We start from the raw sequence: 26,900 nt of genomic DNA, 5'->3' as shown, positions 1-26,900 counted from the left end.
TCGTTTTTAAATCCTTCCATGGTCTTGCACCGCCCTACCTCTCTGAGCTCCTTCACACATACACTCCCACTTGCTCTCTCAGATCAGCTGATCAGCTGCTTTTGATGGTGCCCAGAACAATGTGCAAGCTACGAGGAGATCGGGCCTTTGCTGCTGCTGGTCCCAGACTGTGGAACAACCTGCCTCTATATATCAGACAGGCTTCCTCCTTGCCCGTTTTTAAAACTCTTCTTAAAACCCACCTGTTCTCCTTGGCCTTTTAACACTTGTGCAATGTTGACATTTCATTTCTGTTTTTATATTTTAACTTGTTTTATTCTATTCTATTTGATTTTAATGTTTTTAATGCTTTGATTAATTTATATTGTGCTTTTATTCTCCTGTACAGCACTTTGGTCCACTGTGGTTGTTTTAAAGTGCTTTATAAATAAAGTTGGATCGGAAGTTGGAACTCAGTCTATAGTTGCCACTAAAAACACTTTCTAGTTATATCATCTTAAAATGCATGATTCACCTTTTAATACACTAACATATTCCTTATTTCTATAATTCTTCTTACAACCCCATAAATTTTGCACCTTTAATGCTGCACCTTTAATGCAGCTTCATGCTCCTCTGAAGCAGAAAGGAGATTGCAATTTATTTTAGAGCAGAGATCTCCATTCTAATGGAAAGCATCAATATACAGGCTGCACACCATTTCAAGTAAAGTGTTTTTCATGGAAATATACATAAATTTGCTGCAAAGGAGCCGTGCAGTGCGCATGCCATGCAGTGAAGCTTTAATTCCAGTGTTAATAGAGACTACCAGCAGAGGGTGCGACTCCTCCACATTGCCTGCGACTGGTGTTTTTATGTCCTCAGTTTTAGTGTAGTCTTGATATCTGTTTGAAGTGTCACTTTGAGTGTGGAAGTAATAATTTAATATGAAACATGCGTGAAGTCTAGTGACATCAAGGCTGTGTAAGATGTTGAAGCTTGTCCAAAATGTTTTCCTTGATGTCTGCCCAGTCATGAGTGTAGCTTCTGCTACCCCTAGTGGTAGTGGAAGAGAGAGAACTGTTCAAATATTTATTTTATTTGCAGCGAGAGGGTGACTTGAAAGATATTGTACATACTTGAGCTATTTGTTTCTCCCGGTGCAAAGGTGCAAATATGAAAGAAACCTTTTAATACCTTTTTCATGGAACTTTTCTTAAGGGTTAGACAACTAACAGAAAAACTGAGGGCAAAATGCCTCCGTCAGACTTAATTTGAAAGAAACACGTTTAACATGACATAAAACACAACCTAAACCACATCATTCAATAGATATCCCAAATGTAACCCTAACCCTAACCCTTAGATAGGTTGCCAGTGAGCTGGTAATTGTTAAATGGTTAAAACAGCGGCATTCTCTGCTGAAACATAGGTCACTTTGAGGAAGCTTCAAATAAATTAACAATGTAAATGCTAATAGAAAAACTTAAGAAAAAGAGAAAAATAGATAGAAATTGTGAAAACAACACATTTAAAACACCAAATTATGATCATCAGTCATACATTGTTTAAAAAGGTTTGTTTAATTTAACAGGACTTTTCAGACAAAGGCACATAATGCATGAAAATACAACTGATTGATCACAGAGTGCACTGGAGGTGATGAAACAATGTAAACCAGATCTGTAGTTTTGCAGGTAGAACTTCCTCGGTATCTTAAAACAGGAACAGATATGATACTGCGAGTAGAACAACAAACATCAACACAAACATATTATTATGGCAGACAAATGTTAAAAGTGGTCTGTGGTCATGTAAGAAAATATAGCATGAAATAACACATTGGTCAGTCCAAAAATAGGGTCATAGTTCATCAGGTAGAACCTGTAATGTGCTCTGGTTTCAACAGTGAACTACAGAAAGCAGTTGCTTCTTTAAAAAAAAAAAAAAAAAAAAAAAATTGCAATTGCATTTTCCTCAAAAGGCCTTGTATCACAGTATAATCCCTCACCCCTGAATCACATTATTAGTTAAAGACATATACCACAAACTGTGCAAACCCCATCAGACATGAAAATAAAGAGAGCTGGTTTTGTACTGTTTGGGTGTGTGCATATGTGGACCTGCAACACAGAGTGGCTTGTGGCGATACTGCCATACTAACATCACAGTAATGCAGCTGGATTGATTTTTGGCCCTTGAGAGAGGAGACAGCTGGTCTTATCAGAGTCCAGCAGTGGCTTCTGTGGTTATAGATCTCTCATGCCAACATTAATGACATGTCCTCACACCCCCACTGTCTAGCACCACCCCGTCAACCTCTAAAAAATTGACATAAAACATTCTCTAATCGAATCATTGGAAAAACAGTGGTCTTGGAAGTCAAATACATTGCACTTTGCACACACATTTTTAGAGATGACTGACCTCACAGGGCAGAAAGAAATACAGAAAAATAATAAAAAAGAACATTGCAGCAGTGTTTTAGTCTGTAGGTTTTTCATTTGCATTAGTATTTTGTAACAGTAGCTGGGTGAGTAAAACCTTGAAGTTTGGTGTGTGCAGGCTTGAAACAGTTTGAGATGTTAGAGGTAAAGAAACACACAGAACAAAATAATTATTTTCCAAATTTGAACTCATTTATAGGTTATTTGCCCAAAACCTGTGCAAGTGGGTGATTTTCACATTGCTGCTGTGTCCACTATAAAAATGTTCTTAAATCACCCTTATTTATCCTCAAATAAATTTCTTATAAACGATTTTAGGTCAATCCTTGGGCTAAAAAATTGCAAGGTACAGTGTTATAAAGCATATATTAATTTAAAAGGCTGAATAAAACTGTTAGCTACACACATTCAAGTTCTAGACAAGAAAAAAATTAATTAAAATTTTATTTCAGTCTGACTTAAAAAAAAACACTTATGTTTAAATGCATGGTGTTGGTGTCTTTCAAAGATTGTAGAACCAATCGTCTCAGACATTCCTATCATGAAGTCAACTTTGTGTCCTCCCTATCAGGCAGGCACCAGCATCCTGTCAATGGCATACTGTAAACGGTCCCAGTTTTTCCAGAATATGGTCAAAAAACATACTCCCAGGATGGTAGCCACCACATGGTGCCGACTCCGCATTAAGGGAGCGGCAAACTTGGCAGCTGTGGAGACACACACCAGGATGACAGTAATGATGGCCAGCATGATGTTGATGCTTTTCCCCAGTAAGACCCTCGCGTCACGGCTCTCCAGTTGGACCGTCTGCTGTTGCTGCTGTTGGAGCTCCAGCTTGGACACACGCGTCTGACAGGACTCAAGGGCTTCCTGAGGGACACAGAGAGGAAACTTTGTGGATCTGAGTGTTTCCTAAGTGTTTTCTACAGGGCATTCCACTGACCTCTGAGTACATTATAACGCAAAATCTTCCCAAAACACAAAGGGCCACATGCCACATAGACATTTCAAGACACAGCTCAAGACACAAAACAGGTATTCAGATCTTCTTGGGATACAAACAAGAAAAAAATGTCATGAACCATCATACATCTTTTATATCATTTTTGTCTTGCTGTCCTCTTTTATGACAATACTTTATTTTTGTCTTGTATGTCATCGTCAGGCATCTTTTACATTATTTTTGTCATGTACAACTGATGGCTCTCCTTTGCATTCTGCAGTGTCATTCAGGTCAATTTTTCAAAACTAGAGAACTCTTCTATTTAATTAATGTAATTAATTCACACACCATATTGTTCCTATATATTACTCTGCCAATTTGTGATTGAATAAAAATGGCTCTGCCACTCATTTTTTATAAACACAGTATCACAGAAGCTAACAGAATATCTCTATAGATTTCATTATAGACCAATGTGTAAATATGGAGAAAAGGACTATATTATAGGCTTTTATTTCTAACTCCCTCTGATTTTTTGATCACTGTATTTTAGTTGCCAAAAAACCCTTGTTTTTGATCTACTCTGTCACTCAGTCACATGCCATTTAACCTTTTGTTACATTATTTATTTACAATGGCTAATGTACATTAATTAACATTTCAGCTTACATGTTACTGTAATGTGCCAGAGGTAGCAATATTAGCTTCTTTTCAATTGAATTTCCTGTATTTATTTCAATGTGGAAATGGACAAAAATGGTGAATTTATTAATTTGGCTTTTTGTAAATTCTTTGCAGGCTAAACTGTACAAAACTCACTGACATGCTTGTACATTATCAGCTGCAGTGGCTGAAACCTGACTAAAATTTCAGATGAGAACTGAAAATAGTATTACAACTTGAATGCAATATATTGAAAATGACAGAAATGTTTTTACTGTACACACACAAAAGGAAGCAGGAGTTGATGATGTGTTTTGTTTTAATCTAATGTATTGCATATTCTCTGACCTGCTTGCTGATCTATTAGCATTAACATCTACCTGTATGTCTCTGGCGCGTTCATGAGCCTGGTAAGCCACCCTCTCCTCAATACTGGCCAATTCCTGCTTCAAATTAGCCATCTCATTCTGGTGAAGCTCCGTCAGATCGTTTAGTTGGTCTTCTAAACGCTCATACCTGGAAGGACACACAAGTATTATTCATACATTTAGTTTAAAAGGCAGATCTAAATAATGTACTGTGCTGCTGTTGATGGAAATTTGAAGAATCACATGAGGCCCTTTTCCACTGCAGGAACTTTTCCAGGAACTTTGAGCATTACCCTGAACTTTGAAAAACCCCAGTGCGTTTGCACCGAAAATTACCTGGGTAAATAACTTTCCCTCGGCCCCAAAATTTCCCCAAAGAAGTTCCTGGTAGGGAGGTAGTACTTTTCAGATTACCAGGAATTCTTAGGGGCGGGGCTGTGTGCTGGGGAACGCTGATTGGTGGACTACACTCGCAGCGTGTCCACATTCCGTTCACCCGCCACAATTTCATTGATTCTTTATTTCATTTCCACAGGCTTTGTATTTTGATAATTTGGAAAATGGACCAAAAGAGAAGCTACGACAAGAGGACAGACAACAAGGTCCAGGCTCTTTTGAGCATTTTTGCGGAGGAGTAAATTCAGACGGACTTTGAATCGCTGACACGAAATGATCAAGGTTCCAGTAAAATTAGCCAACAAGCTGTCAGAGCCAAATGTAAGACACAAGCCTAAAGAAATACGAAAAAAGGCGAAGAAACTAGAAAGAAAAGAAACTAACTAAACGAAACTAAACAACCACAACGGTAGCAGTGGATCCGACTGCCGAACAAACCAATGATATGTATATCATATAAATATTCACTGTTTAGTTCGTTCCATGCTGTAACAGTAATCAGTGACACTTCAGTTGTTTAGTTAAAAATTGGGTTAACTTAATGCTAATGGTAAGTGGTCAACAGTCTAACGCTAAACCTAAATCAGAGACCTGGATGTATTAGTGTTGTTGTTGTGAGCGGAACACTGATTTATTCTTTATGTATTGTGAGTTCCATCTGAAATGGACCGGATGGACTTGCCTCTTTTTTCGAACCTGTGGCTCGTTTGTGCCTTCATCCATCGTCTACTGCTCTTTACAATGGCCCAGTTTAAGACATTCCACACGTCACATCATAGTAGTAGGAATCTGTCATCATGTTTGCATTTTTATTACTTTTCATGTAGGAAAGTGAAAAAGGGACCAGGACCACAGAGTGGACACTGGTCCAGAAGCCCAAACCTTTCACTGATATTTTTTTCCCTTTTAATCTCAAGGCACCTTGTTTTTTTTTTTTTGTTTTTTTTCCTTTTTGTTTCAATTTTTAATTTAAAAAAAATTCTAACCTGATATTGTCTGTTCATTTACAAGGCATCAAAATATAAGTAGAGTATAAGTACTTTTATTAGTAATATGCAGTCGAATTAAATGCAGGCATTTGAGTAAATCTGTATGACCTTGGGCTATATCTATAAAACAATAGAAATGACACTCACTCACACTTAAAGTTAGATGTGATTTAGTTTAATAATAATAATAATAATGGATTGGATTTATATAGCGCCTTTCTAGACACCCAAAGCGCTTTACATTATTGACCCATTATTCATTCGCGCTCACATTCTCCCTCTGGTGGTGGTAAACTACATCTGTAGCCACAGCTGCCCTGGGGGGGGGGAGTTTAATGAATGAGAAGTTGAAAATACAAGTTCTATCATTTTTAAATTGAAAATTAAGGATATGTGATGATGGCTAACTTCATTACCTCCGCCAAGGAGGTTATGTTTTTGCTGGTGTTGGTTTGTCTGTCTGTCTGTGCGCAAGATAACTTAAAAAGTTATGGACAGATTTGGATGAAAATTTCAGGAAATGTTGATACTGGCACAAGGAACAAATGATTAAATTTTGGTGGTGATTGGGGGTGGGGGACTGATCTGCCTTGGTGGAGGTCTGCGCTCTCCGAGTGATTTTCTAGTTTAAAATGTATTCCAGATGAATTAAGTGATTCAACAACCAGTAAAACGTTAAACCCAAACTGTCCACTTCAAGCACTGTGTCATTTTATCATGTTAGAGCTTAGTTTGTGAATGTACATGAGCTGTACTGCAGTGTCTTTTACTGCTCCCCCATACATCATCAACCTGATTTGAATAAATTACCCTGAACTTCGGGGTGCGATGGAAACGCAATTACCAGGAATTCTTTTACCCAAATAAGCTCCTGGTAAATAAGTTCCTGGTAATAAAGTTCCTGAGATTTTGGTGGAAAAGGGCCTATGTAGTGTTCTGAAAAATAAGTCTGGTTGGCTGTTGCACTAAAAATAAAACAACATGAAATGATACAAACAAGCCTGTTGTTAGGTTTCTCACAGGTATTACATAATCACCTTACCACTTTTTTAAGCTAACCACATGTATCATGCATTATTTTTGCAACTGTCTCCATTCAACAGCATTTTTCCACTGTTTGAGATTTCACTGACACTTTCATCATTTAATCTCATTGTGCCCTATTCATCTTGATATTCAAACTTCAATTAGTCATTGTCACAATTTTTTTGTGTGCTTATGTTCAGTTTTAGTTTTGCCTTCATTGAAAAAGTTCAAAAAGCCAACAGAAACTCAATTTTTTTTCAATAGTAATAAATAGGCCTTCTTTTTTTATTTTGTTTACTGAGTGTGTATTAACAAACACTATTGTGAGACTTAAAGTGCTTTAATGGGGAAGCACTAGAGAAGCAGACAAATGACAGAAAAAGACATTTTTAATTGCATTTGTATGACAGTTAATCAGTTATTTCTCATGTAAGCCTTACCTGTATCTTTCCTCTTGCAGTGTTTGGCTGATGATCTCGTACTCCCTCTTGACCTGAGTCTTTAACTCGTCTAGGTCCTCCTCGAGCTGATTCTGGGCCTCTTTGATCTCTCTCACCTCCTCCAGACTCAGAGCCAATCTGCTTCCATCTCCCCCTCCCTGGTGGCCCTGGCTTTGGACGTGACCCGACATCTGCCCTGCGGATACTCCTGCTGGGTTCCCATTACTGTCTGCTGAAATGGAAGCACTCCCTGAGGAGCACTCATCATCACTGGGATACTTTGGCTTGCCTACCATGGAGGTGCTACTACTTAGCCCCTTTCCTGCGCTGTCAGTGGGCAACGGTGAGGAGGTGTCCATGCTGGTTTTGAGATGAGCAATGTTGTCAGCACTGCCAAACTTGTTCCTAATGAGGTTCGCGAACTCTCTTGGCTTGCTGAAGAAGAAAGGTGGGGAGAGGGAAACGCCAGGTCCAATGGTCTTGATTTTGTCCATGGTGGGGTGTCGGCCACTGCCAGTCATATCCCTCAGCAGCTCTCTGGGAGACTCCCTGGGGATGGTGCTGTGTTTGACAATTGGTGCATGTGGTGTCGAACTGTGGCAGATTTCACTGTCTTTCATCTTACGATGGTACTGTTCCAGCTTCTTTTGCATCTGAGCAATGTTCTGTGCTGACTTTTGGTTCTTCTTCTCAAACACCTGCTTGATGCGTCCCATCTGTTGCTTATCAGCACTGTTCACTAGCTTCAGGTACTCAGCCACGTTCGCATCTCGCACCGTCTGCTCGATCTTCAGCTGTTCCGTGACTTTCAGGATCTTTTGCTGGAGGTTGTCCAAGCAAGAGCGACTGCGCTGCACCTCGAAACCAAGAGCAGGACTGTGAGTTCCATCAGTCAGGTCCAGATCTAGATTGTTCTCTGAAGAACCCCGACGCATGGAAGGTATGCTCAGAAAACTGCCCTCAGTACTCTGGTCCATCTACAAATGAGAAACAAAGATATGGGGCTTCATTGAAAGCACGAACGGGCCATTTCAATTCAATTCAGTTTTATTTGTATAGCCCAATATCACAACAAGGTTATCTCAAAGGGCTTTACAGAGTCAGTTGGATGTAAAATTTGAAAGGATAATCTCCAGTGAATTGAAATGAAATCATATTCATTTTTTAGGCTGTAGTTTTGGTTTTGGCTTTGGCTTCAATTCATTTTGTTTATGACGCAATAACTGATCTACCAGTTTCTTCATGAAGTCACATACATTTGTCACATACATACAAAAGACATTTTCACATTTTTCACATTTTACAATCAAAACTAAATATGACAAGCAAATTTTCGCTTTCACATGAATGAGGTTTTAACAAAGTTAACTTAAGCCACATGGGCTCACTTGTAGCTCTGTCTGACGGTGACACCATTTGCTCATATTTTCCGAAAGTAGGAACCATAAAATGTAAATAATCGGGCCAAACAGGCCAAATGTTTTGCTTTTATTCTTTTAACTTCTTTTTTAGGCATTAATTAATAGCCATCTTCTTGCTTTTGTTCTGCTTTCTGCCGCTGACGCTGTGTGGCCATCTGGATGTGTATATAATGCTATTGTCACATCTGTTCCGCAGTTTAATCATATTTGTGTACAGTAACATGTGCGGATGATGAAATTCAGATAACTATTAATATGTGTGAAATAAGTGGAACATGCACACGTAATGTAGGTCAGTTATGATGGCACATAAGTCCACAAGGCTCAGGAAATCCCTCTTGCAGACACTGTCCCATTTTTCTTACAGTAAATTACCATTTGCCTCACATAGACTCAACATTACAGTCTGTCTTTGAGTTATGTGTCAATAGTTCACCGCTGAGTTGAGCACTTATCTCTAAATTTGAGGAAGTGAAACAGACAAAAGATAATTTGAGCAAGCAACTTTAAGTACAGCAGGAAACCCAATTATGCTAAAATAAAAAAGGAAACTGAGGAAGTCAAAGCAAAGAGAACAAAATTAGGTTTTCATGCAGAAAACCAAAGTGTTATTTAAGTGATACATCACTGTAATGAAACAGCAGACTGACAAACCAACTAATGTTGCGAAAGGCTCACAGTAGCACAGTAGAATAACTATAGGGGGTGTAAGCTAATAAAGCCTAACACAACATGTTGTACAACAAGCATTAACGGCTGCACAAAGCTGCACTAATCCAAAACCAATGTAACACAGCTAGTTCCAAGCAAATACACAAATCACAGCTCACTTGGTAAGACTTAACATCAATCCCTTTCTAGAATTTCACATCCATGTAGAGGGTTACATATCGCAACTAAGAACCTTTACAACTGAATAATACAAATAAAGTTTAGCAGGGATTGTGAGGGAAGACACATGACTGTCAGGTGGAACAGAACACAAGGTTAACCATTAATAGGATGACTAAGTACAGCCAGACATACACTGGTACACACATCCACAACAATACATAATAAATTACAGCTGATGATGAGCACAAAAAGTTCAGCTGGGCATGAGTAATCTAATTATTACATCTTAACAGTTTTTGCTCTTGGCACATTCCTCAAAGTCCATCAACAAGCTAAACTCTATTTGGAAGCTGATATAGTGAGCAACAATGTTTTATCTTTGACATTTATTATTCATGTATTTTCAACACAGAAGCTGCTTTAATTATTATTATTATTATTATTATTTTTTTTTTTTTACATACAAATATGTATCTTTTAAACTCTTTATGTGTTCATGTATATATTGAAGATGCATATTGTGGTATATAATATGTATTACATAAAAACATTTCAATAGGACAATTCCATGCTTCTTTCCACAAGCATGCTGAGGGTATTTCAGCCTCTGTCCTCTTCCCACTCTCTCCCCGTCTCTAATGCCTGTCCTTCTTGAACACTGGCGTCTTTCTCTGCAGAAAAAAAACACACTTTGTCATGTCCTACCTCTTCTCTGTGCAGGACAGCGTTCTGATGCAGGGACACTGTATATGCATTCACTGGCCTCATTTATAGGCTGAGGAGCTGAGTACCCAATCATAATCCTAGCAATATCTTATCAAAACAATCAGATTTGAAGACAAGCTGTTCTTTTGTCAAACCCGTTTGTCATACAAAAGAAAGAGGACTCTAATATCCTTCTACTTTAGTAGGAAGTGTAGGGTGTAGGTTGCTCATATTACCCAGTCGTTTTAGCTTTCAAATGACAAACACAAACGCTTGCCTTTACAGACAGACAGCTTGAACTGCAGGCTATTCCTACAAAATGCAAACTAAGCTTATCCTTCAGGCAATCTTCCATCACCAGTAAAACTTGCTCAGAAATCTCATTCTGTAGCATTAGAGGCCAAACACAGAATCCAGGGAAGGACACTTATTACTTCAAGGTGTTGTGATTGTGCAAATACAGCAAGAGAGTAAAATGGATCAAATACAGACCTGATAACCAGTGACTGTTGAGGCCTGCAGTGAAAGCAGCACTTGACAGGAGTGGGAGACATTGAAAGAGTATTGATATAATTTCCATATTCACACCCATGTAGCTGGAGTAGTTGAAATCAAGCCAAATAGTTATCATGCAGCTGCAGTGAGGGAGGAAGCATTCCTTTATGAAAACACGACAGCTTTAAGTCTGATTCATGAGACTGGCTCACAAAACACAATAACCCAATCCAGATGTTTTACATACACTTGAAACTAAAAACAAGTAACATTTTGTTGGGGTGACATTCTCTGAATACTGGATCATTTCTGTTTAACAATAAGCCACAAGCCACTGCAGCCACCACCGGTGCCGCTGCAGATTTCTAAAGCAACTAGCTGCTGGAGCAATCGGATGATTTCTCTGGATGAGTGACTGCTAAATGAATTAGCCTCACGCTGATGAAAACGTCCCTCCAAATCTGTGGAGGGGCTGCCCTACTTTTCACTTCACTTCTCCCAAAACACTTATGCAGGCATTCTCCAGGGGTTGTAGAGGTAGGAGGGTGAAACATAGGCGAGGACTGATGGTCTTTGGGTATAGCATTAGGAAGTAGGAGGAGGGCGAAAACAAAGTAACAAGAGGAAAAGCTGCCAGGCAGATGGTCATTTAGTCAGATTGTCCTTAATGAAGAGGTCACTAAAAAAATCAAATCAGGCAAACAGTAGAGCAGGTGCCAGTTATCTCCCAGAGGAGGTTGATCATTACAAGCTGGTAGATTGGAGCAAAAAATGGAAAAAGATGATTAATCGGCTGACATAAATAAATAAACACAGCTAAAATCAGGGTATCTGTGCAGATTTAAATTTAATGAATTTTTGTGACATTTCACTGCCTCTAAAACTAGAAGCACTCGGAGAGCGCAGACCTCCGCCAAGGCTGATCAGTGGCCCCCCCCGTGGGCCCCCCCACGCCAAGGAGGTTATGTTTTTGCCAGGGTTTGTTTGTCTGTCTGTCTGTTTGTCTGTCCGTTAGTGTGCAACATAACTCAAAAAGTTATGGACAGATTTTGATGAAATTTTCTGGTCTGCACCCCCCCCCCGTGGGCCCCCCCATCCCCGATCACCACCAAAATTTAATCATTTCTTCCTTATCCCATTTCCAACAAACCCTGAAAATTTCATCAAAATCTGTCCATAACTTTTTGAGTTATGTTGCACACTAACGGACAGACAGACAGACAAACAAACCCTGGCAAAAACATAACCTCCTTGGCGGAGGTAATGAAGAGCTAATACCATTACTGTGGCAAAAAAATAAACCAGACAACAAGGTAAATTTACTGGAGACCTGTACAGTTGTCATCATTTGAAGTGTGAAAAATGGTGTCAACCTGCATAAAAAAAACCCACAGTTGTTCTGCCTTTGTGTTGCCGAGTGCCCACAATTTGCTGTACAAAGCCACTTAGATTGCAGAGTTTACGAAGTCCCCCTGAACACAACAAAAAATTGCATAGTGGTGGGAAAGATGCAGCGTGTCCATGAACAACGCAGAGTTTTTATTCCAAGATGAAGGTCTATGTTGTCAAACTCTATATTCAGCTCTGTATTCATCATTATTTCATCAACAAAAAAAGGAATACGATTTTTTTTGTTTCCTTGAATATCTAGAAACAAATAGAGAGCGGCACAATCAAATGGCAAACATAAATCCAATTTCACATTATAGACAGTGTGTAAGGACATGTAGAGATGGTATTTGTGAGTTAATCCACTATCTGCCATTTTTATTACAGACTATTATATTGGCTTCTAAAAATCTACTATTAATCAACACTTTTGGTTTTGTTGAGTTTGTTACACTATGTCGTCTTGTTGAATAAGACCTCTGTGCTTAATTGCTTCATTTTCTTTGCTAAAATAATGAAAATGAACAATTTCAGGAATTAATTACAAAATCCAGCCATCTGTGTTTTTATCTTGATGTCTTATCTTTTTCATCATTTCTTGTCCTATTGTCTTTTTGACAAAAGATCATCTAGTTTCTTCAACTGCCACTCATCAAAAGGCTTTAAATATTAAAGCCTTTAAACTTTAAAGAAATAATGATGATAATCACAAAAAGGTGCAATTTAGAGGTCCAGAGTGCATTTTGGTAATAATTCGGATCTGACACTGAGCAGAGAGGTATACAACATGTCATTTCTTCATGACTGTGCAATCTTATTTTACAATGTGCAACTGTAATACTTCATATTTTGCTTTTACATATATTCTATAAGATTTTAAAATATGTATATATTTTTTAAATTTATTATTATTAACATTTCTACTGATTGCTACTTTGCATATTTTTGGATATATTTTATACTTACTAGTATACCATAATTTTTATATATTTTTTTACCATTCCTGTGCTGCTGTACCACTGCAAATTTCCCCTTCATGGAACTAATAAAGGATTCTCTTATTTTTTTGCAAAAAAAACAAAACAAAAAAAACTACTTCATCCATTCCTATTACATGCAAAATGTGTAATTTCTCAAGAAAAGTTTAATAGAACATCACTTGTCACAAGGATGAACTGAAATGACTCCGGAAGCCTCATGTCTGTACATTCCTATGAGCACAATATCTAAGGAATGCTTGGATGGAATTCTTCACATTTAGCATAAACAAAAAAATTACATGTGTCAAGACTTGTCATCTGTTCATTTTCTTTGACATTCAAGCATTTAAATTCAAATTGTAGTAATGATATTCATTTTTGTTCATTTCAAGCATTTACAGAATACATACAAGTTCAAAAATTCCAAAATCATTCATGTACACTCGAAAAGGAGTGGGAAGAAGAAAAACTTAATTAATCCCACCCCTGTTCTCATCATCAAATAACTTAACATAATACCGTTACTCACTCCTGTCCTTAGACTTCAAGCCAGAACAAAAAACAAAATAAGCCTACACCAAATTTGAATAAACTCATTCGACAGCATTTACATTATATAACCAAAACGTGCATGAAAAATAGAAACAAAGTACATTCTTGGTGGTGTTACCACGGATAACAGTTAACCGTCAACTTACATTATAATAATTACATACCAACAATGGTAAAAATAAAACTACAATACCACAAATGGTAAAGGGCAGCACATACCAGCAAAGGTAAGAACAATACCAGAAGGTAATGGACAACACATATCAACTAGATGATGAACAACAAGCACACATTAACATTGTAAGACAGACTATTGATGTAACATCAGTATTAAGACCCTCTGTCTTTAAACTGTGACCAAACCAAATGTTTAAATAACAGTTTAAATCTGTGGATATTTTGGCATTGCTTGTGTTGGATATCCAGACTGTTCCAAAGTTTCATTCCACATACAGACACACAAAAACGGTTATGAGTGGTTCGAAATTTGAGTAACATGAAATCTCCAAAATTTCTCCTGAATTGTAAAACATTTTTGTATATGACTTGGTAGTAATTTGTTGAATGCTTTGAATAAGATAATTGATGTATAATAATTTAAAAGATCGTGGATTTTTAATAGTTTTGACTGAATAAACAGATGATGGATGTGTTGTAGAAATCCAACCTTGTGTATGATCCGCACTGCTCATTTCTGTAATGTGACTAATCAATTAATGGTGCACTGGTAACTTTCCCCACACTTTAACACAATATGTGAAGTATGGGAGTACCAGGGAGCAGTAAAAAGTATGGAGTGCATTTTTGTTAACGTATGGTTTCACTTTGTTTATAATTGAGAAGCATTTGGAGATTTTTGTTTTTATGTGTCTCACGTGGGCTTTCCATGATAATTTACTGTCTATTATAACTCGTAAGTATTTGTTTTCATTGACATTTCCAATTTGAACTCTGTCAATCATTATCTGTAGTTCTGAATTGGTTTTAAAATTTCCAAACATCATTGGTTTAGTCTTGTTTAAATTTAATGATAATTTATTATTGTCCATCCACTTTTTCAGTTACTTAACACCTCATTTATCATGGTTACAAGTTCATTATAATTATCACTACTGAAGAATATGTTGGGGTCATCTGCAAAGAGTATGAGTTTAAGTGACAGAGACACATTAAATATGTCATTAGACATGTATCAAACACTGAATAGTTTTGGTCCTAAGACAGACCCCTGGGGGACACCACAAGAATTGCCAAGATATTCGGATGAGTATCATCCCCATTTTACATATTGCACCCTTTCTGTTAGGTAGCTTCTTACCCACTCCCCAGCAAGTCCCCTGATACCATAGAGTTGAAGTTTATTTTATCCAGAATTTGACTTTTTTTACCAAACTGTGCGACACAGAAGAAAAAACTAAATTAAGAAACAGAAATTTACATTGGTATTAGCAAGAATTACACATTTAATTTCCCTATTTTGTGTTTGTCCTCACATTTCCTCCTCCTGGTCTCATCTTTTGTTTCACATTAATCCACTCCAACTGAGCCAAATCAACAAAGCAGGACATCGTACAAATCCACACCCACTGTTGTTTGGCCTACCAGATGATGTTAGTATGTCAGTAGAAAGGAAAAGAGACAGAGTGAAAAAGAATAGGATTAAAAAAAAAAGGAGTATGTTCCCAAACACGTCATCCCTATCATTATCATCATTGCCGTCTCCCCCTACAGCCTATGCAGGAGGCCTCCCTCATACCTCACCCCAGCATGATCTCCCATGCTGCCCTACATACATAGCACACAGCGTCTGTCCAGCACCATGACCCATTTAATATGACCTTGATACACAACATAACATAAAGATAATGAGGGTGAGCTGTGTTGTCCTGGATGTGAATTGGCCTAAGTCTTACAGACTGTACTGTATAATTTGGAGGCAAAGTCAGGGGAGCTGAGAAAAACTGCAGATGCTGCTTATCTCGCACCGCAATGCTCCCCCTTGGATCAATGGTCTAGTTAGTGATTCAATTCCTCATGAAAAAACAGACCTTACACTGATATACCCACTGCAGCAAAGGGAGCAGGCAATGCATCAATTCAGCATTTAAGACTTAAAACAAAGTAAGATGAAACCTCACGAATTGTTTAAACCTGGGTGAGTCAGCAGAGGATGTGCACTTAACAATATGCATTTTTTTTACCTCTGCCAGGAGGTATTGTGATCACTTTGCTTTGTGTGTATGTTTGTTTGTTTGTTAGCAAGATAACTCAAAAAGTTATGGATGAATTTTCATGAAATTTTCAGGAAATGTTGATACTGGCACAAGGAAGAAATGATTAAATTTTGGTGGTGATTGGGGGTGGGGGGCCCCCCTAGGTATCAACATTTCCTGAAAATTTCATGAATATCCGTCCATAACTTTTTGAGTTATCTTGCTAACAAACAAACAAAAAAACAAACATGGGAGGCAGATCTGTCTTGGCAGAGGTCTGTGCTCTCCAAGTGCTTTTCTTGTTCTTTATTATTATTTTTAGTATTGCTGTTATATGTGATACAGCAGTCTTGAATATTCACCCTCTAGACTTATGAAATATTCTGCTGTTCTGTATTACAAAAGAGTTTAAAACCACAAATCATTGCATTTTTCTTGTGATAAACCAATTAATCTAGTGATTGATAAACTATTGCACTTTGTGCAAATTAGCACAGATAATGGCCAATGGCTGATATTGGGCTTCTAACTGGAAATACTGGCTATGAAGGAAGATAGTAGTTGAAAAATAGGCTTCTTAAAAATCACTCCCACCAAGATTGTTAAATGAATGTTCCACATTTTTTCATTAATTCAGTTTTATTTATTCATTTGATTATTTGATTTATTACTTACTTATTACTTGTTCATAAAGTCAAAGTTAGCTTATTTCATGCAAAATATGTTCTCAGTCAAATATTTTGGGTGAGGGTTGGGGATGACATTGGCTGAATAAATGGCATGGCATCAAGGCCATGTTGATGCTGCAACAACTGCAGTGGTCTCACAATTCATGCGCATGAATGTCTCCAGAATGCCAACTGCAAACACAGCACACAGCTCCACACTGACGTTACCAGGTCCAAATGAAGCAACAGCAGGCACTGATCACAACTGTAAATCGCTAGCATCAGAGAGGGAAAGCAGGAGGTCCTGTTCAGCCACCAGAACCCCTGCCTTGAACAGACAGAACACTCAGTGATCTTCATATGCAAAGAATCTACCATCAGATGCTGTATTATATCAAAAATTCTTCAGCTGACTGTTACTTTTCTATTGTCTTCATATCGCTTTCGTCTTGTCAAATGAGAACTCAGATTGATTTTTTTGTTGTTGTTTTTTTTTAAGAAAATAAACAAAATATGTACTAAGCACAACCCTACCGTGATTGGACCAAAACTTTCCAGTTTGATATGAGCCAAATTTGCAAATGTGAATCGTCCTCTAGACCAGTGGTCCCCTACCTTTTTTGTACTATGGACCGGTTTCATGCATGAAAATTTTCCGCAGACTGGGTAGAGGTGTGGGGGTTCCAATAACAAAAACCTTTCTCAGTTCAGAGCATGTGATCTGAAACACTTACACTGTATATCAGACAATTACAATGATTCTACAGTATAATATCAACTCACCCTAATGCAGAATCAGTCGGAACCCTGGACTTGTTTCCCTGCAACTAGATGGTCCCATCTGGGGGTGACGGGAGACACACACTCCAATTGTGTTCCATACATCCAGTCTACTCTGGATTCTTGTCTCGTTGACTGTCATCGCAGAAAACCCAGCCACACAAATATATGAGATCGGAAACGGAAGAAGGACTTTCATGACTTTTGTGGCGATATCCGCGTATTCTGCTTTGACTTTAATCCAGAATGGAAAGGGATTTGAAGTTGTCTCAAACATGGACTGATGTGACGGAGCAGTTTGAGGCGCTTGTGTGTCACCTGTTGTGATGAACCTGTAACTTAGGCAGGAATCATGGTATTTCCTTATAAATGCAGCCTTCTGTTTGCAGGCAGTCTGTGACCCTTCTGCAGCCTCACTGTTTCCTCATTTCTTCCTGAAAAAGTTCTCCAGTGAACTTTGTTTTTGGCCCATTTCTTTAGCTTGTGTTACTACTGATTCATGAAATGGCGTGCCAGAGTCAAGAGCAGTTGTGAGGTGAGGGCAGAAATGGTCGCTTTTCAAAATAAAATCTCCGCAAGACTAATGGAAAAAATTGCTTTAATATTAACCACAATGTTTTTTCTGTGCGGCCCGGTACCAAATGATCCACAGACCGGTACCGGTCCGGGGACCGGGGACCCTTGCTCTAGACTATAAAGTGTACATAATTATTGGACAGAGGAACTCTGATGTCACTTGTTTGTTTCTGAACTGCTGTTTTAAAGCCCGTACTTTGCAATTTGTCCATCACCACATTGGTTATTTGGAGCCACAAGTAACCATGGACAAAATGAGCAAAACTACATGACCCATGGTGTCAGAGGTGAGCTAATGCTAGTGCTGCAACAACGAATCAATCCAAATCGATTCTTAAGAGTTGGCAACAAATTCAGCAGTCAATCTGTTGGGTCTTGAGCACATTCAAATTGAGGCATGCCCACACACTGTGTAGTGTAACAGAGGAAAACACAGAGCAACATGGCTGAGGCTTCGGAAGCTGGGACAGTTTTTTAAAGCTAGGTTTGCATTATGTTAGCGGTGGCCAGCCCATTTGCCCAAAACGTAGTGCGTCATTTATGTAACAAAACTTGAACATGGAGAAAAAAATGGCCAAAATCCCACGGCGCACTATGTTCCGTGCAAACGGGGCTGCCGTGGCCACTGCAAACATAATGTGAACCTAGCTTAAGATAGCCTACGTGTCGTGTTTACTTTAGCCCACTAGCTAGTTAGACACTATTGTCATAATTATAATGTTTTCATCCATCTCTGTTTATCAGGCCACCAGACTAACGTTACCTATCGTTGACTGGAACTAATACTTACAATGCTAGTTTGACAGCCTATAACCAGAGCTGGTTGAAGACTATAGCTAGCTAGTCTCTAGCCATAACAAGTCTAGGGAGCAAACTAATGCTCACTAATCATACCCAAAGCAATTGTGGGGATGTAGTGATTTGTCTGCAGCCTATATTGCTTTAGGTTAAATACTGATCTTTAAGAACTGAGCCTTTTGTGTTTATCCGATGAATTGATTACCATAATTTCTGGTCTATAAGCCGCTACTTTTTTCCACACACTGTGAACCCGCGGCTCTAAAATGATGCAGTTAATTTATGTTTTCTCGGCTAACGATCGATCCGGCTGACGTAGAGCTGCTGCACGTAACTCTGGCATCAATGACGCGATGGTGAGACGTTGGAGACTGGGTGAGTGCAGCTTATAGTCAGGTGCGGCTTATAGTTGGAAAGAACGGTAGTTATTAAAATAATCAACAGATTTATCGATTGTTAAAATTATCATTAGTTGCAGCCCTAGCTAATGCTAAGCCTGACTCAGCAGGTGAGCTGTCATACAGAAACCTGTCAATCAAAGTCCAACATGACATGCATCAAACCTTCTATTTGGCTTGTGATCTTATAAACAAAGGAAAAATGTACGCATAAATGGACTGGATCATCTTTTAGAGGATGAAAATGAAACAGATGAGACCTGAATGAGTATTACTTCTTCAATGTAAGTTCAATGTAAGTCTATGGGAACAGCATCGAGTGGCTGTCAGTGCTACAACAATTTCAATACAATTCTACAGTGGCTTAATTTTGGAACTGAGGTCTGTTGGTGCAGTTGGTGTGAATCCGTCAGAGTTTCTTTGATCTGACCTAAAGTGGTGAGCTTGATCTGGATCAGTTCACAAGGAGTCTGAAAACACTTTCTGGATTATTTAAATTTTCAGAACAATCACAGGAAATTTGCTGTTGTCGTAAAAAAAAAAAAAAAAAACAAGGCCTGTTCTATCAAGAACTAGAAGCACTCGGAGAGCGCAGACCTCCGCCAAGGCTGATCAGTGGCCCCCCCCCATGGGCCCCCTCACCCCCGATCACCACCAAAATGTAATCATTTCTTCCTTATCCCATTTCCAACAAACCCTGAAAATTTCATCCAAATCTGTCCATAACTTTTTGAGTTATGTTGCACACTAACGGACAGACAAACAAACAAACAAACCCTGGCAAAAACATAACCTCCTTGGCGGAGGTAATCAACAAGTTGAATTTGTGAGGTTGTCAAGTTCTGTCTCTGTTAGAGTCCAATGGTCTTGATGTAGGAGATCAATCTCCTACAAGAAGTGGGTGGCACTCAGAGTATCAAAAGTATTCACATTCATTACTCAGGTAGAAGTACAGATACTAGGGTTTAAAAAGACTTCTGTAGAAGATGAAGTATCAACTCAAGCTTTTTACCCAAGTAAAAATGTAAAAGCACTGGTTTCAAAACTAAAGTATAAAAGTAAATGTAAGAATTAAAAAAATACCATTCAGACAAAAGCTTAGGTGGTGCCACAGGGGCTTATAGTGCACTATCCCACCTCCCAAAAAACATTTTTCAAAGGCCATAATGACTATAATGTTATATGAAAATGTTAATGTTTAAAAATTTGGGATGCACTAGGCTACCTGTTTCAGCTGCATATATGCCCATTGAAAATGAACGCATTTTAGTACACTGCAAATGTATTAAAGAACTATATATGTGTACTAGTGAGCATTAGCATGTGTTTCATGGAGCAGAAGATATGATGACTAGTTACCTGTAAGTATTGTAATGGTGCAAAAAGTCAAACTTCAGAGGCATGTTATCAATAATCTTTATTGGAATGTAAATGTACATCCAAGCTTAGCTGCAGGAATCTGTGAGGACAACAGGTATAAGATCACAAAACTGGACAAGAAAATTGATGTACCTAGGACAGGCTTGGTAACAATTACCCTTGTATGGTTGTCTATATGCAGTACAGTAGTTGGGACATTTTGCTTGAGTTCTCTTGAGTCTCTGCCATGGGCACCTTCATACTATGCTACATACGTCTGCTATGTCCTTTCTGGAGTGTGACATGATTTGTGTCATGTGCAGGTGCGAAGGACTGCGTACAAACCAAAAGGAGCAATGAGACTATTTTTAAAAATGAAGGAGTAGAAGTAAAAAGACGACTGAAAAATAATTACTACAGTAAAGTATAGATAACCAAAATTTCTGCTTAAGTAATGTGACAAAGTATTTGTACTTCATTACTTGACACCTATGGTGTCACTGGAGAATAACTCAACTAATTAAATGAAAGTCCATATATGACTTCCTATCAGTGCTCAATAGTAACTATCATTGCCAAGTTATAAACCATCAAAATATGGCCCATTATAAGTAAAGGTAAATTTTTAATTCAAAAATTTGTCAAAACATCAAAAATCTAAATTCTCAAAACCCTGAACAAACTTTGTAGACATTGTCCCAAGGAGGCCACATAGAAAATTTGAAATGAATCTGGCCAGTAGTTTTGTTGGGAAAGATGTTTGAAAAAATTACTAAAGACAAAGATGACGACAACAGAGACAATGACAATGAAGACAATGCCGAAGATAATGCTAGACACACAGCCTTCACAATAGCTCATGGCCTATTGGCCAGTGAGCTGAAAAGAATAGGAGAAAGAAGAATTTTTAAATGAGGAGAATTATGTTAGATGTTGCTCATCTATAGAGAGAGATGCAGCCATGTAGACAGGATTCCAAAACTGCAGTGACTGACTGGACCAGAAGTAGACAAATGTAGACAGGTGAGTCTTTGCCAGGATGTGTCTTGCTTCATATTCTACATAATTTTTTAAGGAATGTTTTTTAGGACTTTCACTCAGGATCAAATATCAGTCTTAAATTTAAAAGACAAAGGCTTATATACGACTTTTGTGACAATTATCAACTACAGTAATTACCCTTTTGCCATGAGTTCTAAATAACAACTGTACTAGTGAAATAGAAACTGGTTCAGGATGGTTTCTTGCTCTGCTGGTCCTTCACTTTTAGTAGTCAAACCACAGACACTTGCATAGAGGAAGGGACGGTATTATCCCTTTAACCAGGAAGTGACATTCCTAAAACCAGCTGTAATCTGATAAAACCACCATGATGTAGGTCTGCTCATGCAAACATAGACACAAGCACAGGTGTTGGCACCGATTGGACGAAATCGGATCAGAGCGATGAGGCCATGGTGTTTGGTGCAAAGGGGAATTATGTAGTGTTCTCCCTGTCATCATCACTGTGCACGCCAAATAAACACACTCATGGGGCAGTAGTGCTGGTACGCTCATCGAGATGGAACAAAACCGTCCCTTCAGCAGAGAACAGAACCACAGAGGGGAAGAAGCCTGCAGTGCTTATTGGTATTCCTTCCAGCTGATCCTCATGAATGCAAACAGTCACCCACTCAGGGCTTGCACCGAGAGATGGAAAAGAACCAGGGAGTAAGAACAACAGGGGCGTACATCTTTGATTGTACTCCATCCAAACATTCCTCCTCCTCCTCCTCTCATCAGCATCTTTCAGCTCCTTATACTGCGGCAGTTTGGTTGCAAAACATTTCACTGGAGTTTAATTTGTGTGTGTTTCATCACAATGAAAAGAGGACAAAACCAGCCGCAGACTTTTAAGCCTTGAGTTTCCTGTAAGGCTTCCCTGGAGATTGGCTGCCTGAATTGCTTAAGATGTATTTCCTGTTATCACACAGATGGACATAAAGCTGGTCCAAGACTGAATCAATAGCCCATTAACACTCCCAGCATCTGCCTGCCCCCATGGACTGAGTATTGAATGGGATTCAATTAAGACAGATATGCGGTTATAGCCAAAGTACTGATTCAGACCAAGAAAGGGAATAGACCCAATGACACAAGAAGAATCAGGCAGCTCATTAGCCACAACAAACTTTAGAAACCAAAAAGAGAACAAGAAAGTGTACATTATTAGTGATTCAAGACTTTTGGTAGAATATAAAAGGTTTAGAATTATGTAGACGTGGTGGGCTTTTGTTCCATCTGGTAGCTTAATAATATGGAAAGTGAAGTATACTATTGTAATTTTTGTTCTCAAAGAAATCAAGGATGCGTCTTACAAATGCAAATTTTACCAATTAAGACATAACAGGATGAAAACAATGAATTAAAGAAACACATAAAAGACCAAAAAACATGCATCAAGACAATAACAAAGCTGCTGTCCCTAAGTTTGTCATCTAGTGTTAATTTCCTTCATTTTCTTTATTAAGTGTTAATTTTTCATGCCATCTACAAAAAGACTTCATGACAACAATAAAAAGTTGCAAAAATATTCAACATAGAGCGCACATTTAGATGAATATTGATTTTTAGGCCAGAGTTTATTCAGTCATAAAAGCAGAAAAAAAACTCAAAGTACCTCTCAGAGCTGCACATGGTACTGCGTCAGTGTCTTGTCATTCTGTTTTACAGATGTCCATGAACTACTCCAGTCTAACATCCATACCTGAACACTCAGAGACTGATCGCCTCTATCCCAGCCGATGTCAGATGTAGCATTTTTCAGAATTGGACAATGGGCAGAATTAAACTCAAAACTGGATATATCGCAGCATTTGGGTGTTAAAATAGACCCCAATATTAAATTCGACCGACAAATTAGTGGTGTGGTCAAGTCTAGTGTCTTTCATTTGAGACAACTTTGGAAAGCTACATCAATTCTGTCTAGGGATCATTTTAAAACTGTGATCCATGCTTTTGTGATTACTAGACTCGACTATTGTAATGCACTTTATGCTGGTTTGAGCGAAAATGCAGCTTGTTCAAAATGCTGCAGCTCGGCTTTTAACAGGCACACAGAAACATGAACATATCTCGCTGGTTTTAGCTTCATTCCATTGGCTGCCAGTGCATTTTAGAGTTGATTTGAAAATTCTTTTATTTACTTTTAAATGTTTGAATGGCCTTGCCCCCTCCAACCTGTCTGACCTGATCCACCCCAACACCCCCTCTAGTGCTCTCAGGTCAGTAGATCAGCTGCAGCTTGTGGTCCCAAAAACTAAAAATAGGACCAATGGCCCTGTATCTTACCGACCAAATTAAAATCTTTGGGAAATGTATCCAGATGCCATTCATTATCACCCAGTTATGTGTATTTATTATATTTCAGAAATAGCCCGTGTTTTGGTCATATTCCAATCAGATCTGTAAAAAATTCAAATTCCAACTTGATATCATTGATACTTAGTGATTTATTGTATCAATCCACTTCCTATCTGTTATAATGGGAAAATTTTTCAAAGCGGCACCAAATCCAGAATCAGATCCGGATCGAAATAATTTCAATACCTTGTGTTGACATCATCGTAAAGAAGCTGTATACCAAGTTTGAAGTCAATCAGAACCGTAGCTTGGGAGAAAAAGACGATTGAAATGTTTTCCACATAACAGCCCATGTTAAATTTTCCATAAGTTCCCGGATCCAGAAGAAGATCCTGATCAGCATGTGGACATTATGTTTTGGTCATCTCCCCATCAGGGCTGTACTGTAGAAATTTCAACTTGGTATCATTTATATTTACTGAGTTATTGCATCGATCCACTTCCTATCTGTTATAATGGGGACATTTTTCAAAGTGGCACCAAATCCAGAATCAGATCCGGATCCAAATGATTTCACTAATTTTTGTTGACATCATCATAAAGAAGCTGTATACCAAGTTTGAAGTCAATCGGAATTGTAGTTTCGGAGAAGAAGATGATTGAAATTTTCGTAACAGACGACAGACGCCAACGACAGACGACGACGACGGACGCCGCATGACAACAATAGCTTACGGCCTGTCGGCCCATAAGCTAAAAAGAAGCTTCATGGGGACCGTGTCTTTTCTGTTGCTGCCCCAAAGCTGTGAAACCAGTTGCCTTTAGAAGTTAGACAGGCTCAGTCTCGGACCACATTTAAATTACATCTAAAAATGTACTTTTTTTTCGTTGGCTTTTAATCAATGAGTGGGATGTTTTTTTGTTGTTTTTTTTTTTGTTTTGTTTTGTTTTTTTTTTAAGATTCCCTATGTTGTTTTTGCCAGATTTGAATTTGTCTTTGTTTTTATGATGAGTGTCTTTTGTTGTACTTCGCCCATTTTGCATCTTGTGTTATCACTGTTTCGTTTTTTGTGTTTTTCTCCCCTTGTTTTATGATTCATGTATGGCACTTTGGCCGACTGTAATGTTTTTAAAGTGTTTTATAAATAAAGTTGGTATGGTATGTTATGGTATGTTATGATATGGTATGGTATGGTATGGTATGGTTGGTATTTTGCACAGGCTGATATAAAAATTTGATTAAACATGCAGCCTTGAAACATTTAAGTCAATTCTTTAAGTTGAGAATGTGAAAAATATAAACCTGAAGCAAAAGAGAATTATCCTGTGATAAATAATAATTATGATATATGTATTTGAGAAAACTTTTCCTGAATTCACATCCACTGAGGGTTAAAGGCTGGAAGTTGAGCCGCTCTAACAGAGATGTTGCATCATCTTTGGCCTCTAACCCACTATATCTGCTGCACAATGTTTTTTGGGTTTTTTTGAGGAACTAGAATGTCATTTGTGTCAAGAAAAAATGTATACGAGGCTAATTACTCTGTCAAGAGGTATTAAAGGTTGCCAATAGTCAGAAGAGCTGCTCCCTTCAACTGCTGGTCTTTAGACACACTGGTATAATTTGCAGGCTCATACTATTTGTGTATAATACTTTCTATTCTAAACAAAGGAGATTATTATTTATTTCATTGATTTGAGATAGTGTTACACTTACCTGAAGTGTCTGCAATTATTCACAGTGAAGCAGATGAGTTTTAAAGGAGCTAAAACCAGCCAGAGCAGATCTACCGTTCAGGATGCATGATGTCACACATGTACCGTAAAGAGAAACAACCTGCTGAGGGACTTTGCCTGACTTCTTGGGTACACTAGAAGGACGTTCCACTCTTTGGTTTCAACTGTGAAACACCTAGTTCAAAGGCAGGTATGTTGGGGGATTCCAAAAATCACTTAGTCACTCAATTAGTATAGGCTCAATGGTTTTCCCACAAAATATTTTAGTGTAATGAATTAGCCCTTCAAAGCAAGGCTGGGGGGATCTCATGATCTCTCACTGTGGTCAATCGCAATTTGGCAAATAATCTGTTTACAGATCACTCATTAGATACCGGTGCTGTCCAAACTTTCCTACTCAGTTACCACTCATTTTAAGTTGCCCACATATATTAGTGTAACTGCTGTATTTATACAGATAGAAATGTGTAGCATTAAAGTTACAGACTAATGTGTTTATTTAAAGTAATTCTTGGGGTTTTTGCACTTGGTTAGTCCATACTTGCAGGTTTTATGCAATGTGCTATTTTGCTGCTGCTGAAAAAACAATGCCATGAAATGATGACTTTACATGGTGAGGGTTCACAAGAGTCTCAGTAATGCCAAAGAGTTTCATTAATATATCTAAAACGCCACAACAACACCACAGAATTTCTCAGTGGAAATCGACTAAAATAGATTGTCTCTACTGAAAGTGAGCTTCTTTGTCCCGCTGTTATGTGGACGAAACAAGAAGACGATGGCGATTTTCTAATCTACTCTGACATTTTAAAGACAAAAACATATCGATCAAACGCTGAAATAACCTTCTGATAGATCTATGGAGGGGATTTCAATAGAACGCTACACAGACGGATGATCCCGTCTGGGTCCCCGTCAAATGTCTTGACAATCGACCCATTATCTGAAATACACCCTTTGAGAATTTATACTAGCATACTGTAAAGACTTTCGAGTTTTAGCGCAACATCTCCGTAAAAACAACCCGTACATCTTCGCCTGGATGTGCGTCGCTTTTACGCAGAGCATCTGTTGGTATCCACCAACGCAGACTTAGTAAACAATGACAATAATGAGTCGCTGGTAAACTACGAGACCTTTATGATACAACAATCCTGCAAAATACACTCACATGACACTCACCATCCGGCCGATGAGGTATTTCTCTACTTCGGATAAACTTCGCACGGACACGGTGGCGCTGGGCATAGTCCCGCGTGTGTGGACACTTCGAAGACACTGGATCTTCAGTTCTGGACCAGTTTACTTCTTACATGTAACATCGTACCCATGTTTAGTCCCCGTTGTGACTCCAACCCCCCCAACACACTACACGCTCACACGGACACACAACATAGTCCGG

The 26,900-nt window shown here is 38.4% G+C and overlaps 1 protein-coding gene across 2 annotated transcripts; it reads right to left on the bottom strand.

Annotated features, from left to right (window-relative positions):
* Nucleotides 1-1,541: 1,541 nt before the first annotated feature.
* Nucleotides 1,542-26,900, bottom strand: LOC115420555 (transmembrane and coiled-coil domain protein 3-like). Of its 2 annotated transcripts, none has more exons than XM_030135895.1 (4): nt 26,670-26,900; nt 7,252-8,228; nt 4,413-4,548; nt 1,542-3,296 (listed from the first exon to the last, which is right to left on the bottom strand). In XM_030135895.1, exons 2-4 carry the CDS (start codon nt 8,226-8,228, stop codon nt 2,994-2,996), a joined length of 1,416 nt encoding a protein of 471 aa, XP_029991755.1. In that variant the 5' UTR covers nt 26,670-26,900; the 3' UTR covers nt 1,542-2,993. The 2 variants fall into 2 exon arrangements, with proteins under 2 accessions (XP_029991755.1, XP_029991754.1); XM_030135894.1 differs by having other exon boundaries at nt 26,681-26,900.

This window comes from Sphaeramia orbicularis, chromosome 6 (assembly GCF_902148855.1).
Source record: "Sphaeramia orbicularis chromosome 6, fSphaOr1.1, whole genome shotgun sequence".
NCBI lineage: Eukaryota > Metazoa > Chordata > Actinopteri > Kurtiformes > Apogonidae > Sphaeramia > Sphaeramia orbicularis.
Note: the sequence above shows the minus strand (reverse complement) of the source record. Positions and strands in the feature narration are given on the sequence as shown.